Here is a 16,616-nt window from a genome sequence, read left to right on the forward strand (position 1 = left end):
TCTCAAGCCAGGTATTAATCGCATTTGTATTTTAAGTAAGCATTTGAACCACCCTTTTTGACTTAAAGCAATTGTCCTCTTAATCACAAGACTCAGGCCTTGATTTCATTTTTATTTTGAAAGCAAGTTGGGAAAGTTTACAAAACTTGACCAAGAAAAAAATTATGAAAATATTTAAGTGGATTCATCTTTGGTTACTTCTTATTGCAGTTCCAATAAAACATACACCATTTCTATAGTTCAAAAAAGTCAGAAGGTCAATCAACATAAAAACAAGACGTGCTTTCTTTACATATTCATAAATATCCGCAATATTAGAAAAGTTGCTTTGCAAAGATTTTTTTTCTGGCAGTGTTAACTTACTATTATACACAGGCTACAAACTTCTTCCTAAGCCTTTAATTACAAGTTCAGCTATTTACAGACTGCAAAATATTAAGACGTAAAACTCCTTCATAAATACGAAAATAGATCATCTCGCAAAGATCTTTATACTTAATCAAATATCTGGCTGCCCCTCCTCCCAAAAAAAAAGGTTATTTGTTTTGCATAGAAATGTAGTGACATGCAATATAAACAATAGCATTAAGTGCAAACAGGAATTATTCAAGTGTCTTTAGTTGTACTGGCAAAAAATACCAATGTTCTGTTACACATAATACATCAATGCCTCTCCAACAAGTACAAGTCTGCTACAGCCCCTTGGCTGTGCTGCTTTAGAGGGGCAGCAATTCACATGCATTCTCTTGGCTGCATTTTATCAACCTGCAACCACAACAAAAATAGCTTATAACAGACATTAAATGAACTCAACATAGATTTAAAGTGAATTAAAAATATCTTTGATCTCTTCAGGGAGATGTGTAGCAATGTGTAGAAGGTACTTTAAAAGAGCAAGAACTGCTCCTATAAAGTCAAAATCAAGGTAAAATCCAATCACGATAAAACTTTGTCACATCACTATAAAACAAGGAGTTTGTTGACCACACGTTCAAATTCATGTTTATCAGTAGCTGTTAGAAAACAGCCCTCTGTAGAAAAGCAACCTCAGTAGGCACAAAACCTAGAAGTTACTAGGTGCAGTCTAGATCCAGATTTATGCAGCCAAAGGGATGAGATGTAGTGACTTCCAACTGCATCCTTGGAAACACTGGGTTTCAGCAACCACTTTGCAGCTTTTAAAATGACCTTTTACACTAGTTTCATATGCATGCCTCTTCCCATGCAGACCAATCCAGGAAAGGCCTGAGCTGCTAGTCCTTGGTATTTCTGTTTCTGACATCTCCACCTCAGTACAAAGAGCCAGGAAAGCTGATAGCTGTGCCCAATGCATGTCAATTGGTTGTGCTTAGAGCGGACATTAAGAAAATAAAATTTTAGCTGTGCTGCTTTGTAAGCTGAGCTGTTCAGGGCAGGGAAACCTTGTAAAGACAACTGGTGTAAGAGAGCAGTGAGGTCACTGCAGTGAGTGCCCCGGGGGTACCCCAGACCTGACTGCTCAAGCTTTGCAGTCAGTGTCGGGGAGGGCAACAGGCTCCATGATGAGGTGTCAGCACTGACAGCCAGGGCTTGCTCACGGGAGCCCCAGGGCAGCCAGAGGTGTGCGTGTGCTGGACAGCTTCCCTCAGCCTGGTGATCCAAAAGTAAACTTACTCATTATTGCTTATTTGTCTGAAGTCACACCTAAATGCATCTTGTGACAACAGAAGCTGGTGCTGATGGTTTCTCTCCCAGAAGATACAACTGTAGCACAGACGAAAAAAAAAAAACCAAACAAAAACAACAACTAAAAAAACCCCCAAAAATAACCCCAAACAAAATAGCAAGCAGGCACCAGGCAGGCAACTGAGTTCTGGTGTTTCTCTGTCCTCAAAGGAAGTTACACACACAGGGGCAGCCATACAAGCTGCTCTGCACTCTGCAGACACGATACAGAAGATAGAGACTACTCTACAGATCAGCACCTTCAACAGGCAGGGAGAGAGGTGTGGGCTGAAAAGGGTGATCTTAGTGAGCACAGACAAGTTCTCCTTCAAACTGCCAACAGCTGCCTAATCTGGCATGGACTGTATTAAATAATTCGTCAACACTGGGTTTCTCATTTCATTCCTGGCAGCCTCTGCAAAGGGAGAACTGCTGCTCAGGTTAACACTTCACTAGAGGAAGTAACTCATAGAATAGCTACCTACACCTCAGGAAAGATATACATCCCAGCCAAGAAAGAATGAAGGCTTTCTCCATCCTTTCTTTGAGATAGGAGAAGAGTACAAATAGTTTGGCTTTCATCAGAGACTAGCTTACAGTATCCAGCCTTACAAGAGAGCAGGAAGAATGTTAACAAGCTACCTGGATGAAATTCTGGACTCCACTGCATCACCATCTGCTCAGCAGGTGTGCAATATTTGTCACTTAGGAATGATAATACAGGTTAGAAAAACCCCATAAAATAAAATTTTTAAAATCCCATGTTTTTTGGGATGATGATACTGGAAAAGGGCAGGATGTTGCACAAATGTCACAGAACAAGCTTTCCCATATATTGCATCCCAGAGCCAGGATCGCTGATGCTGGTTCCAGCAAGCAGCATTAAAGCTCATGTTGCTGCTTCTTTCACAGGTACCTGCTGGTGGAGGGAAGTTAAAAAAATAAATAAAAAAAGCATCCTATTCAGTGACAGGAGAAACCAATAAAGACAGCAGCTTCTTTCTGTAGGAGAAACAAAAAGTCAATTTGGGACTAGGTAATTTTCTTGTTTGACAATTTAAAGCCCTCCTGTGAGTTGTCCTCTCCAAGAGCACTTGTGGGGCTACAACACTGCTGACAACTTCCCCTGAGTAGGCTATCACTGTCCTCTGTCAAGCAGGCTAGTGAGGAGCCATCCTTACTGCAGCAAAATCAGTGAGATGGGATGTTGTACCAGAGAGGGGGGTGATGTGACCCTTCTAGCTTAGTGATAATAGTCAACTGGGATGTAGCTGCTGTATTGAACTACTCTGCAGAAACAGATCATGATGTCCACTCAGCTCTTCAGAGATAAGAGCTCACCCTCTGCCAAAAGCTCAGTACAGCTGGTACTTTCAGGAGCAGTTTCTTCAGAAGCTCAGAAATAGCAATGCCTGGAATATGCTTCTCTGTGCCCTGGGCAAATCTTCCTCCACATTTGCGCTGAGGTACATAAAGAGCTGTACAAGGAAGCAAGCTTCCCTGCACAAATGTATTAAACATCATTACTAAATCCCAAGGGAAAATGAAACACCAGGGAACAGATTCTTCTTGTTAATTGCAAAGTACTCGTCATGTGACTCAGCCTGCAGATTGTGACCAGCATGAGGGGTTTTGTTTTTTGCTGCTTTAGAAAGAAGAGCTTGTTTAATGCTACAACAGCATTCAAAGCAGCTCTGGAACTAGAGAGCATTCCTATCTGCTCAACATAGCTTGGAAAGACTTCTGTGCCTGTTTCTGAAACAGAGGCTCTGCCTCACGTGCACTGATGCAGAATGTTAATGAAAATCTGCAGTGGCTTAGAGCAGCTCTTCAGTTAGAGGAAGAGGGAAAAATCTAAGCGTCATTCTTTCTATTCTACTTGGAGCTTAAGACCTTAAAATGCCCCATGCTGGAAATCCAGGTCAAACGGTTTACGTGGTGCCTACTCTGGCTGCTGCCTCTTGGAAAGACTGTGGGACCCACATGGCCATTCTGGCTGGAGTAGTTCCCCCTCCTAATGCAAATCAGGAAAGGGAATAAGCACAATTTGAAATAAAGTTTTATAAAATAATCAGTTTCTTCAGACACTCTGCAGTTATGTGTCCAACAGCCAGCTTCCACCATCCATTGAGTCTTTCAAATGTGAAGCCCAGCACTGCAGAAAAACAGAGTTTAAGCAACTGGGAACAACTGTTCCCTCAAGGACACATTTAGTTTGAGCCCTCTCTTCATATGTCACAAGTTGACTTTGTGCTGCCACTTGCTGAGATGTTGGAGGAGGTCTGAGACAACAGGGCAGGACTGTCCCCATCCTGCTCCCTGAAGGGCCATGCCTCTCTCTTCAGCTCAGTGGGAGGACTAACACTGAACTTTGTGGACTCTAACAGAGTAATCTTCACTAGATCATCTTCTACTTCCATCTCTTCAGAAGGGAGACAACCTGCAAACACTTGTGGGGAGCCATGTCCCTCAGAGTTCACTGAATTCTCAACGGGGAGCTTTTTATAGGATAGTGGCCCAGACTGGGCCAGCACTAATGGTTGATCATGTGCTGGATCTCCACATGTGTTCTCAACAGGGCAAAACCCATTTTCCTCCTGGGCCACTAGCCCATCTGAACAGTCCATATCCTCTTCTTGTCCTGATGCAAGAAGAAACTCTGGTCTGTGAGGCTTGGCGTGAAAGGGGGGAATCTCTGACACACCATATTTAGTGCTACTCAAGAGTTTTTGCCGAACCTCTGCACCTAACTGGGCTGGGTCACACCTGCCAACAGTTGAAGACAGTCCCCCAAACAGGCCATATTCCTTGTGTGGTAATTCAGGAGAGAGTGGAAGTGATCTGCATCTTCTCCCAGGAAGAAGGGAAAGGTCTTGCCAGTCTGTACTATATGCCTGCCGGAACTGGGACTGGCTGGCTTTCAGGCCTCCACCTGCCTCTGGAGAATGCAAGTCAAACACAAGGGAAATCACAGACTTGCTTGGCATGTCAAAGAATTTTATCTTTCCCCCCTTGAGGTCCTCCCGGGCACTGAAGGGATTAACTTTCCGGCCCAACCCTTTGCTTGGTGTGTAGTAGGGGTCCTGCACGTTTATCTTCCTGGAAGGTTTACGGGAGAAGATATCCGACTGGCTGCGTGACAACCAGATATTCCGACGTGGACGGGGTGACTTGGGTGGGATCTTATCATCCAAGGAACTCAAACGTTTTACTCCTGGTCCTTTGTCAATTGATCCTGAATAGAAAAAGAGAAATACTCTTAGCTTAAAGAAGCTCTGTATAGCTGCGCACCTGCTCACTCACAGAGCCTTCATGACAACTGTAAAGAAAAAAGCTGCGTTCCTGATATTTCAAGTTATGTTCCATAAGCACATGTCTGCTCCTTCCTTTTAAGTTCCTGCACAAACACAAGTACACCATTCTCTTCAGTGTATTTTAGAGCCCCTGCAAACTTCCTTGCTACCAGTATACTGCCATATACATGCCAGTAGAGATGGCATGGGGTGGTGCTGGAGAACAATTTGCATGTTTCTAGATTTATCATCCTGGCTTCCAGCAGAGGTTGCCCAAGGTTTGTTGGTGCTACTGACCACAAAAGAGAACTAGTACAAAACATAGTTGCCAAAGAAATTGGGGCTTTTTCACCCTGATGGGAAATGTCTAAGACAAAAATATAGTCTCTCCTTGTACCATGCCTTCTTTCAGTACATTATCCAATACAAAACTGGCGATATATGAGAGTCTGACCCTAACAAATAGGAGTTTAAAAGTTGTACACATGCCTGTGTATTTGCATCCATTGTGCACACACATTTATAAATAAAAGCTGTATCACTAGGTTCAGATGAGAATCTGGTAAGATGTTAACTCCCCAAGTGTTTGGAACATGCATCTGTCACAGGCTCTCAAGGTGCCTCTGAAGGGCCATGTTAGAGCAATAAAAAATGGGTATAAAGAAGTGGTATCTCCTTTTGATAGCCATTTCCTAAGTACATATGGATTTTCACTTTTCCCTTTAAATACTGCCACAGTTTGGACTACAGCCATTCCATATAGGAAAGACTATGCAAGTTAAAGAACAGCATGTAACACTTCTTAGAGAAGTACTTGTTTTGTACATGTACTCCAAAGGGAGAATGCCAGGAAAAAAAAACCCCAAACACCAAAAGAAAAAAAAAACCCAAATAACAAACCCTAAACAAACAAACAAACTTCCTCTAAAACTCACACCTCTTTTAGATGCTTTCCAGGTGTGGGAGAACTACCCACATGCATTAACTCTATGTGGTTTGATGTCGAGAAAAATTATTTCAATCTACAACTATTTTACAGATTGACAGGTATGTCCATATGTTGCATATTTGTGTATCCACATAATACAATAAACTATTTTTAATGTACTCTTTAAGTTTCTAATGCCAGAAGTGTACTAACATAAAACACCCAAGTCAGAATATGGCCCAGGCTACAAGAGTTTGCTCCCCACACCAGGTGGCACCAGACAGCTTTAGAGGAAACCTTTCAAGGCCAACATTCCCAAGCAGACCTGGGACTCAGCTTTTCTCGTCTTTCAGAGTATTTCTAGGTACTCTATAATACTCTTGCATCTTCTGTGCTCTTCCTCCTGAAGGAATTTAAGAAGCCTCTAAATGTTACATGTAACATACACCAAATAAATTATGTATATGTACGAAATATGGCAGCCATAAATAAAAAGTTGATGGCTTTTCATATACTATTAGCAACTTACAAACCCATTCCCAAATGTACTCTAAATTTCCTCTCAAGATATTGGGGACAGAATATATAATATCAGGCACTTTAAGAAACAGTTAGCTGGGGTTTTTTTACATTCTGCAATGCAAAGTATAGAGCATTGCTCCAGAATAATTTTCAAATTTTGTGTAAAAACATTCATAAACCATAAATAAAACCAGATACAGCCAAAACACCAGTTCTCAAAATATGAAGCTTTTTCTCCTCTTGCTGTGAGCATGCAGCAATGTTTGTACAATACAGACACTTACCTTTTGGTTTTCTTTCATTGTTGTCAAGGTTCAAGAACTTTCTGTCTCTCTCTGAGTCCTCATTTCTGAGGCGATTTAACATTTCCTCCAGTGTTTTGACAATATCAGCAAATGAAGGACGCAACTTTGGATCCATCTGTAAATGCACATAAATCAAATAAGTCCATGTGTGTTTTTCCATTTTTATTCTGCTTACACAGTGGATAAAGAGAGGGACAATTTGAGGAAACTGAGGAAATTCAAAATGGTTTTAAGTATGTTGTCATCACAAAAAAAAATACAGAAAGAAGGGGGGAAACAGTATTCTATTACACCTTTCACATTTAATCATCAATTTGTAAGTATTCTATGAAGAGGAAAAAAATTAAATTGAAAAGGTAGGAAACTGTCAGATTCATGGCTTGTGAGAGGGGTTGGTTGGTTTGCTTGAAACAGCTTGCATAGTTCAGGATTTCTTTTGGGACTCTAGTTATCAAACACAGATTATGTACCAATGTTATTTCAAAAGGATTACACAAAACAACATGGCTATGTCAGTTTTTAAAAGATTGTAATTCTTCCATCATCTCCTTGTGGCTTTAATTAAAATGCAAGTAAATGGCACTGCTGATCTTAAAGCTGAAAATGTTGTCTTTTTCCATCTGTTAATTAGCCATACTACTCAGTGTAATGGTCTACCTTGTAAGGAAGCAAGGGTGATTATATAATTTGATAAAGTTATAAATTAAGAAAAAGAAAAATCCTTTTTTCCCAGGTAAAATATTCCCTCTGCTCATCAGTATGTATTAGTCTGTATTTCCCAGCATGTATTTATTTATTCACTCCAGCACATAGATCTCTAAACAAAGTCCAACACTAAAATTGTACCACAATTCCTTTAAGCAGTAATATCAAAAGCTTTTCATCGTTTTGAGCATTGACTCTGTATATTTGTCACAGGCTTCACTACTGTAGGCAGCAACATCTAATTCAGCAGCTGAAAGTTAACTTCATTCCAGTAATAAAAACAATCCTGCTTGACCTGATTGCTGTTTCCAGCCTTCTAAAGGCTTTTGCAGAGTGGACAAGCCCAGACAGATCTCACCTCTACAATGGGAACAGTAGTGCTTTGTATACAACAAACCCCAAAGACCTCCCTGATACTGCCCTGCAGGTTGTTTGAGAAGGATCTTTCTGAAGAAAACTGGTATGATCAGCAATGCACAAACACCTTCTAGCGACAAGGGAGAAAGTGCTAAAAATTCATGTCTACAGTAATAAAAACCAAACAAAGAAACCACACTTGAAGATCTCAAGAACAGCAAGAAAAATGTTCTTAAGCAGCAGCTGAAATTTCCTGGCATTGGAAAACATTTTTCTGCATCCCCTATTTCTGGAAGAGTAGGGCAGGGGCAACACTGAAGCACGCACTGCACTCTGACAAACTTACTAATTTGGGAATCTTAGGGAGATGTTGCAAGCTGCAGGAAGTTAGAGGAAGTAAAAAGAGCTCTCCATCTATTTTAATTTGTGCTAGGTAAGATCCAAGACAAGAGCAACAATGGAAAAGTTACTCAGAATGGTATTTGCCTCTTCCATCCCTGAGCAGCCCAGATTCTGATCAAATGGAAAAGAAGATTCCTTCTCAAAGCAGCAGTTGCCAACAGCTTAGCTCATCCTGGTAAGCTTTTTGCGTGGTCATTTATGATTGCACTTCTTAAATATTCCCACAAGTAGACTTATAATTGTTGGGTGCTTGCAGGTGCTTATTTACAAACCTGCACAGTTTAAAATAGTAAATTAAATTTTAATCCACTAATCATACATGTCAGTTTTTACTGGTTTTCTTAGGGTGCCTTAAAACACATTTCCTGGCTGTAGAAAATCCCAGTGTTTTGCACATTAGTTCAGCTGGGCTATACAGTTCACACCTTTTTGACCTATTAAATAATAAAAAGCTACATAAATGTCCATGTCTCAGAGAAAATTACACCAATCACCTCTTACTGAAGCATAGCATGCTGAAGATATAACAAAGCCTTATCTGTTTACTCCATTTTCCTTCTCTTAGGTGAGTGGTATGTGAATTCCAGCATGCCCCACACTGAAATCAGCATATTAATGGCTGGATCACAAGACAGTAATTTCCACTGCAATTCAGCAAAGGGATATTTATTATACAGGAAGCTGCATTTGACAATAATGAGTAGGAGAAAACCCTTTTTCTCTGAGCACACCAAATTCTTACATGAGAATATAAGGTCACTGCCCCTTCTTTCTGTCCCTTTACTCTGAATTTCTGAGCTGAAAAATTGCTCTGAATCATGCACCATGTGTTTGGACACAGTACCATTTCTGGAGTCTGCAGGTGGGAGCTGAGCTTTCCAAAGTCAAATCCTACCTCTAACCAAACCCTCTAGTGCTCACGTAATCAAAGCATTTCATAAACATGAGTGAGATGTACCACTGTCCAGATGAAGCAAGCTCTGCTGTACTAAGGTGAAATAAGAGAAAATAAGAATTAAGTAGCTTGTCCATAGTAAGTTCCACAAACACTTTTAGAATTAAATTATGCTATGTGGTGCCAAGAGCAGCAGTCATTGCCCCCATTCTCACCTTTCTACCACTCTTTCCTTGAGCATGGCCTTTTGTACTAATACCAAGTAAAGAGAGAGGTCAGGTCAAAAATAACCACCAAAAGCACAAAGAGATGAGACTTCTTAAAAGCACTCACTTGGACACAATGCTGGCATCACTTCCAGCACAGCCTGGCTGTGAATCCAAATTCTGTGCAGTAAAATTTTTAAAGTTGCTTCTACTTAAGTTGAGCAAACTGGACATTCCCAACTTCAGCTGAATGTGGTGGAAGCTCAGGTTCTCTTATTTTATATAAACTGGTTTACTATACATTGGTACTAGTAACTCTGTTACAGGATAACCAGTAGAAGAGATCTACTGCCCTCGAGTTTTTACAATAAGAAGCCAGGAAGGTATCTTCACTATCATAATTTTACTTTAATAATTGCCAGAAAATTTTCTCCATACAGCACATGGCCTATAGCCTTACAGATATTAAATCATTTCAGTCCAAGTTTGGATTTTTTGACACTAAAGCTAAGGATTTGGATGTCAAACCCCTTTTCCAAAAAGCACCATACAGACACTTTAGAATACTGTAATGCCTGCTCTTGATTTGTTTGCCCCCTCTGCTCGTAAGAGCAATTCAGTCCTTCCTTCATACCTCAGTAGGTCTGCACACAACAACAGCTGCATTTTGTCAACCCAAGGGTTAGCCAGTGTCAATGGCATCCAACTGGTTATGATCAGCCTGAGCAGTCTGCAAGAAGCTGTTTAGTGTGCCAGACCTGTTTGTTTGGTATGAGAGAACACAGAATTGCAAAAACACAAGACAGACCTTTTATCAAGGAGAAGGGAAGAATTATAAAAACTGAAAGGGACCTCATGGGTTGTCAGAAGGTACATTGTTCTATAGGTAGGCTCTTCAAGTCTCTTCTGTAAATGCTTTAAGCTTTATCTTCAAAAGCCAGAGGGATTTAGAGAACTCCAGTTTAGGCTTCTCCCCTTTAAGTAAGATACTCACGTTACAGCAGTTGAAGGCTAGCTGGAGAAAGTCAGGAGGACAGTCTCCCACCATGTGCTGGAAGGAATCATAATCTAATCCAAAATTCTGTACAAATGACAACAAAGCATAGAGAAATAAATGAAGTCTTCTATCTAGCTAAAAGCATCTTCTTTTTAGGGGGTCCCTATGTGAAGTTATCAGGAATAACCATGAACACTTTTCTCAGCAATCACATAACAAAAGTTTGAGAAAACTTCATACACCCTCCAAACTGCAGCATTCCCAGTGGGGATTACTGGTACAGGATAGCTGTAAGAGAATGGGCTGACATCAAAGCCCATCCTTCTTCCTGGATTCAAATGCAATCCACTGCACTTGAAACATTGCCCGTGGGGATTTGGAAACAATACCATATACTATGATATTTCACTGTAGTGACTTTCATAGTTCAAATTAACAGCCTACTCAAAAACCAGAGGCTTTGCGATGATGGAAATGTATCAGTTAATACAGCTAAACTTGTCAGTGGATGGTAGACTGGTAATACAAATTATCTGGTTCCTTAAGTGCATGTCTATAAAATTTGAAGGGCAGACTAGAAAAGAATCTTTTATTTATTGCAGTTCAAGACCTAAGCAATTTTCCATTTTCAGAAATGAAGGGGGATTGACAATTCGGAATAACCCTCACAGAGGGTCAAAAGCTGCCCTGTAGATGGAACAAATAAAGAAAGAAGTATCTTTAATCAATTATAGCTCAGATCCACAGTACTTAGAAGAGTCCACACAAAAATAAAGGTGAACCCATTTTAGCTGCTGTTAACACAGCTCCTGCCCCTTTCACAAAGGGGTGGTGCTTAGTGCACTTAGAGTGCCAAAAGTGCCTTGTTGTTAGCCTGGCAAGAAATCTTTATGAGCTATCACTCCACAAAAGGAAGAGTTTGCATTGCAATGCTCTCTATGTCCTGCCAGTTAGGGACAGAAAGGATTCCCATGAGGATTGCAGCTGCACAGTCTCTGAGAAAGTGTCCTCAATGGAGCTTCCTACAATAACAGCATAAAGAGCAAAAGCTTTTTACAGGCTATTTTTAATGTCACACCTATTCATCTTATCTTTGACAGCAGTGGCAAGCAGCTCTAAAGGCTGAGCCCTTATCATGGCAGACTCACCACCTCCCATCAATGTTATAAACACAACCACTTACCTCTGTTCGAGGGAGATAGTCTGGGTCTGCCTGTATTCTCGCTATAATCTCACACAGAATTATGCCATAGGAGAACACATCTGCCTGAGAGAGAAAAAGAGTAATAGACACATGGATCAGCTATGAATACTCAGTGCTCTTATCTGCCACTGAGTTTCTCCTTACTCCAAATAGCTATCATGAAACAACTGAACAACAATACATCAATGAACAACTGCATTAGAGCTAACATTTTGCATGTGAAGAAACCCATGCTCACATAAAGCATTCTTATTGCACAAATAGCAGTGAAAAATTTAAAATTCTTTCAAGAAAAAAAAAAGAAAAACCCATCAAACCACTCTTAATTCAGCAATGCAAAAATTTACAAAATAAAGAAATCCTTCCTTGCACAAAGAATAGTGAAGTTCCATTTGATGTCCTACACATGTGAATAATTAAAAACATAGCCAAAACATGACATGCCCATATATCACTGTGGTTAGAAAAGCAGGTTTAGAATACACATGATTCACAGCCTAGCCCGAATATTAATGCTATATATAAATAAATTACATTTTCCTCTTCTTAGTTCAGTACCTCTGGAGAAAATTGTCTTTCTAAAACTTGAGATATCTAGCAGCACTGTGTATCAGGTTTAATTTCCATGACGTTTAGTAACCACTTATCTGACTATCTCGGGAGCTGCACAGTTCCTCAAATTTCCACCCACCTGAATTTTTCAGGTAATAAAATTTAGGAAAACATGGAATACAAGTCTACAGGGCAGAACATGAATCCCTCATCCCTTACATATCAGGCTTATTTATATGCCACCTTTCATGCTGCTAAGGTACGACATCTGCTTCCTCTTTACTCCTCCCTATGGTAGGGTCAATGAAGAATGTGGCACCAAAGATTTCGGTACTTTACTATTAATTTAGGTCACTGTTAATTATTATTATAATTTATTAATTAAACTCTCTTTAAAAAAGCTTTGAAATGGTAATCATTACATTCATTACTGAGGCAGTTATTGCTTTCCTGCAAGTTAGAAGTACCACCAATTAAACAGATTATTAACTAATAGATATAGAGAGGTATAGGATGTGGGCTTTATTACAGAAAAGCTGCACTGGCAGAGCTGAAGTAATGGAGACAAAATCCTGTGTAAAGAGACTGATCGAAAACACCACTTCTAAAACCCAGTGTGATCTGATCCTCCTCTAGAAGAAACATTTCCCAATGATACAATCAGGAAAACTTAAGAAATATCTTTGGAGAACATTTTGGAGAACATTTTGTCTTATCAAGGTATCTTACCTTAAGAAAGGCTGGTTTATTTTTTATACTTATACACACTCAGAATTGTGCAAGTTTACATACTGACCTTTTACTCCTACCCAGATTTCACTAGTGTACAGTCAGGGAAGCAACTTCACTACATTTCTCAGACTTGGTTAAATTAAATTGTTTCAAGTCCACAGAACATTACTATATTTCAGTATGTGGGGTGTTTCAGAATAGAAAGAGCATAACAGAGAACAATGCTAAGGCCAAGTCTATTTCCATACAAGATTAAACACCACGAATTAAAAATATTAGCTATTTAATTCTCACTCTCCATTAGTATGAACAATCTACTGAGTACAGAAATATCACAAGTGAAAATAACAGTAGATTTAATATGATGGAAATTCTAACTCTTGCATACCACTACAGAAGAAAAACATTTGACAACTAACTGCATTTATATCATGTGCCTACCTTTTCATTGTAAGGCTCATCTCTGAGAACTTCTGGTGCCATCCAGAAGGGTGAACCCACAACTGGTAACTTCTCACTATATAGATGTGGGATAGTTATGGATGGGAGGTGGTAGGAGAGAAGGAAGAACCATTAATTAAATGCCCAAGCATTGCATTACTACTAACTTTCCCAATCAATTATTCAATCAATTACTCATGTTTTATTTCCAGTTTTTAAGTGCCCAGACACTTTAAAATAATGTTGTATTTTAAAGTCACAGCTGTTCAATAGTTTTTATTACCTAACTCTTAGCAGATTTGACTCTTTCATCTATACATAAAAAGGTCTGTGGACATCAGTTTCAGGCTAGATGCCAAGTTCACCATTCATCCAGCAAGATATGCAGGTATCCATCCCTACATGTAAATGTTGCTCTGAATGAAGTCAAACTTACTTATTATTAAAATAATAAAGATCTGAAAACTGTATTTTAAAAAAAATTAAAGATCAAGATGGACTAGATGAATCCTTTAATATGGAAAAATTAAAAGTAATCAGAATAGACCCAATTTGAAAAACCTGCAGTATCCATAAAGCTGAATACTGGGGTCTTAAGAAAGGCTCCAGCCTGTCCCCCAGCTGATCTTGAGGGAATTGCCATTCAAAAAAGAAAAGGCCTCTGAAGGCCTCAAAGTAGCACAGCTTGTTACCAGCAAACTGGAAAGAACAAAGCTGCATTTGAAAACGGAAGTAAAACTAGATAAAAACAAAATAGTGGCTAATGTAGCAATTCTATTATGTTACTGGTTTTGGTCTCAAACAACAGTAATTATAATCTCAGTTTTCAGGGCATCTCAAAGCTGGGTATTAAGGACACCTTAAGGAAGGCACCTGTAGTGTTTTACTGATATTGTGATGTGTTCATCTGCACACAGCTGAGGTTTTCAGCACCTCACAGGGTACTCCACAGCAGCTACAAGATAGTGGATTTAAAAGCTTAACAAAGCAAATATCTTAATTTAAAAACTACTGATAAGTACAGCCAATGTCTATTTCACCAATATTAATGTAAGCCTTCAGATCTCTCAATATATGGTTTTAGGATATGTACAATTTAAAAACTCTGCATAGCTGAGATCAACTTTTCTTGTTTTCTTTGCAGTCAGAAGCGCTGGAAAGCTTTTATTTATTTGATGCAGAAGCACACACTGGAGAAAATTTGACAGCAAATTTCACAGTCAGAATACTCTGCAATACACAAGTCAATATATAGAGAGAACAATGAAATCCTTGTCCTTCATCTCTCTAATGGAGGGATGACAAAAGGACTATTTTCAATTGTGACAATGGCTTGTGACAATAGCTTGTGACAGTCCCCTGTGCATTCCTCAAATGAGTTAAGATTATAATTTCATCCTCGGGAAAAGAAAATGGTGAGCTACTGTTAGGCAGTAATTTTATAATTCATTTTATTTTACTCTGTTGTAATCCTGGATCTTAAAAACTAACCCAGTGGTTAAATAAGAATAATGTTTGAATGCCACTGAATATTGTTTATGAAAGTGCAAAGAAGCTAAAGTTGCTTGAAATCAATGAACGACATTTATTACAAAATCATCCCAATCCAGAATACTGGACAGTATTTTTGTGTTTGCTTTGTTTCAGGTTTTTTTAAACCCCAAATTCCCAAATACCAGCTTAAAAGCTCTACCAAAAAGCTTGAGCAAATCCTCTAGTGATTGGAGCATTTTTGAAGAATAAATGTCACCACTAAATATCAAAATGGACAGTAATAAAGGCTGGAATATTTTGGCTATCCAGCCTGCAGCTCCAGACTGAAGACTGAGGGTGTTTTTTGAAAATTCTGTACCAGAGTGTAACAACAGTCTCAGGGATCTGGCTCACTGGAGCTTCTGACCTGCGCTTGTACTAAAACTCTCACTCCATTTAGATTAGCTTACATACCTGTGATCAGGAATTTTCTCTGCTAAACCAAAGTCTCCAACTATTGCTGAATATCCATTCTCATCATGTTTGATTAAGCAGTTCTGGAAAAAACAAAACAAAAACCAAACAGAAGAGTTAATGTCTGGGCATGAAACCTCTATAACATTCCAGATTAAAAATAGATAAAACAAGACTACAAATATAGTTTGGAAGATATTCATCTATGAGAAGCTTTTGTCTGAGAGCAACAACCCTTTTCCTCCACCCTCTCCCTGCACAATCACATGTCTGTCAAACTTAAGATGCTGCAAACAGCCCTCCACTTAGCTAATAATCCACTTAAAAACTTGCTGAGAAGGCAGGCAGCCACAGGCAGCACATACCCTGCTAGGTTTTAACAAGAATTAAGGTGATTTAGCTCCCTTATGCTCAAATATGCAATACATGCTGTTCACTATGACACCTTACATTTTCTCTTTACAATTTGCCTGTACTTGACCAGAATACAAGATCAGAACAGACTCTAAATTCCGTTATTTATTTTGCTACATTAACTACTGAAAAGGAACTCCTCGGTTTGCAGTAAACTTCTATCAGAAAATATAAGACGTGACCAAATTATATGTGCTTTTAGAGTCTCAAAATTCTTTATTTTACAATACATCATAAGACATAATTTAAGAGAAAATCTAATAGGGAAATGCTGTCAGTCTTTTCCTTTCAGATGTGCCCTCCAGTGTCAGGATGGAGGCCAACTTAAGGACACACAGATAATTGTGCTCTAACAGCATCACATCACACACAGGATAATATCGATTTCTTTTTGTTATTTATTTACAACTCTGAGAAATACACTTTGACCATTCCAGTACCACATCTTTTCCCATTTCACCAAATGAATCCATAGCTGATTCCCTGCATTTTGTTCTGTCCTGCAATAGGTGGAACAAGACAGAGAATTCATTCCTTTCCCACATGCTTGTTCTGTATCCTTCTGCGGGCAGTACAATAGCAGTGACAGGCAGCAAACCCACTGACTCCTACTGAGCGGTACCCTGCATTAATTAGCTAAACAGCAGGAAACACTTTCTGGCTTTATTGTGCCTGGATATACAAAAGCCCCTCGCTGACCCCAGCGCATTAGTTTGTCTGTATAATGCAACTACCAAGAAAAGTGAGTCCCTTGTCTAAAAGATCAAGTTCAGGTCATCACTGTTTACATTATTCAGAGACGACTGTGGCTCAGGCCATGAAGTGAGTTTTCTTCCTGCCAGTTAAAAGGTTAAGCGAGCCACTCCTGTGATCATGTAAAGAAAATGCATGCCAACCTCTTGAAATACATCGGGCTCCTGAGATGCAAAGTTTTATTTGTTTAGCATGACTCAAGTATAATAACTACAGTTAGTTTGGGGATTCATAAACATGTACCAAGTTAAATCAACTG

The 16,616-nt window shown here is 39.3% G+C and overlaps 1 protein-coding gene and 1 long non-coding RNA gene across 20 annotated transcripts in view; one reads left to right on the forward strand and one right to left on the reverse strand.

The window, feature by feature from the left end:
* Positions 1–92: 92 nt before the first annotated feature.
* TESK2 (testis associated actin remodelling kinase 2) overlaps positions 93–16,616 on the reverse strand; it is a 121,276-nt gene continuing 104,752 nt past the window's right edge. For all 19 annotated transcript variants that reach the window (XM_023932505.2, XM_086902188.1, XM_086902190.1 and 16 more), the window contains 6 exons: positions 15,191–15,273; positions 13,244–13,319; positions 11,498–11,581; positions 10,312–10,398; positions 6,732–6,867; positions 93–4,939 (listed from right to left, as the gene is read on the reverse strand). In XM_023932505.2, the coding sequence (XP_023788273.1) occupies positions 3,933–4,939; positions 6,732–6,867; positions 10,312–10,398; positions 11,498–11,581; positions 13,244–13,319; positions 15,191–15,273 (1,473 nt within the window). In that variant the 3' untranslated portion in view covers positions 93–3,932. The remainder of the gene's footprint in view (positions 4,940–6,731; positions 6,868–10,311; positions 10,399–11,497; positions 11,582–13,243; positions 13,320–15,190; positions 15,274–16,616) is intronic.
* Positions 7,671–15,294, forward strand: LOC147651713 (uncharacterized). The gene is made up of 3 exons (XR_015290467.1): positions 7,671–8,391; positions 13,541–13,631; positions 14,388–15,294. It is a non-coding gene; the product is annotated as an uncharacterized LOC147651713 (long non-coding RNA).

Source organism: Cyanistes caeruleus, chromosome 9 (genome assembly GCF_971803275.1).
Source record: "Cyanistes caeruleus chromosome 9, bCyaCae1.hap1.1, whole genome shotgun sequence".
NCBI classification, from domain to species: domain Eukaryota; kingdom Metazoa; phylum Chordata; class Aves; order Passeriformes; family Paridae; genus Cyanistes; species Cyanistes caeruleus.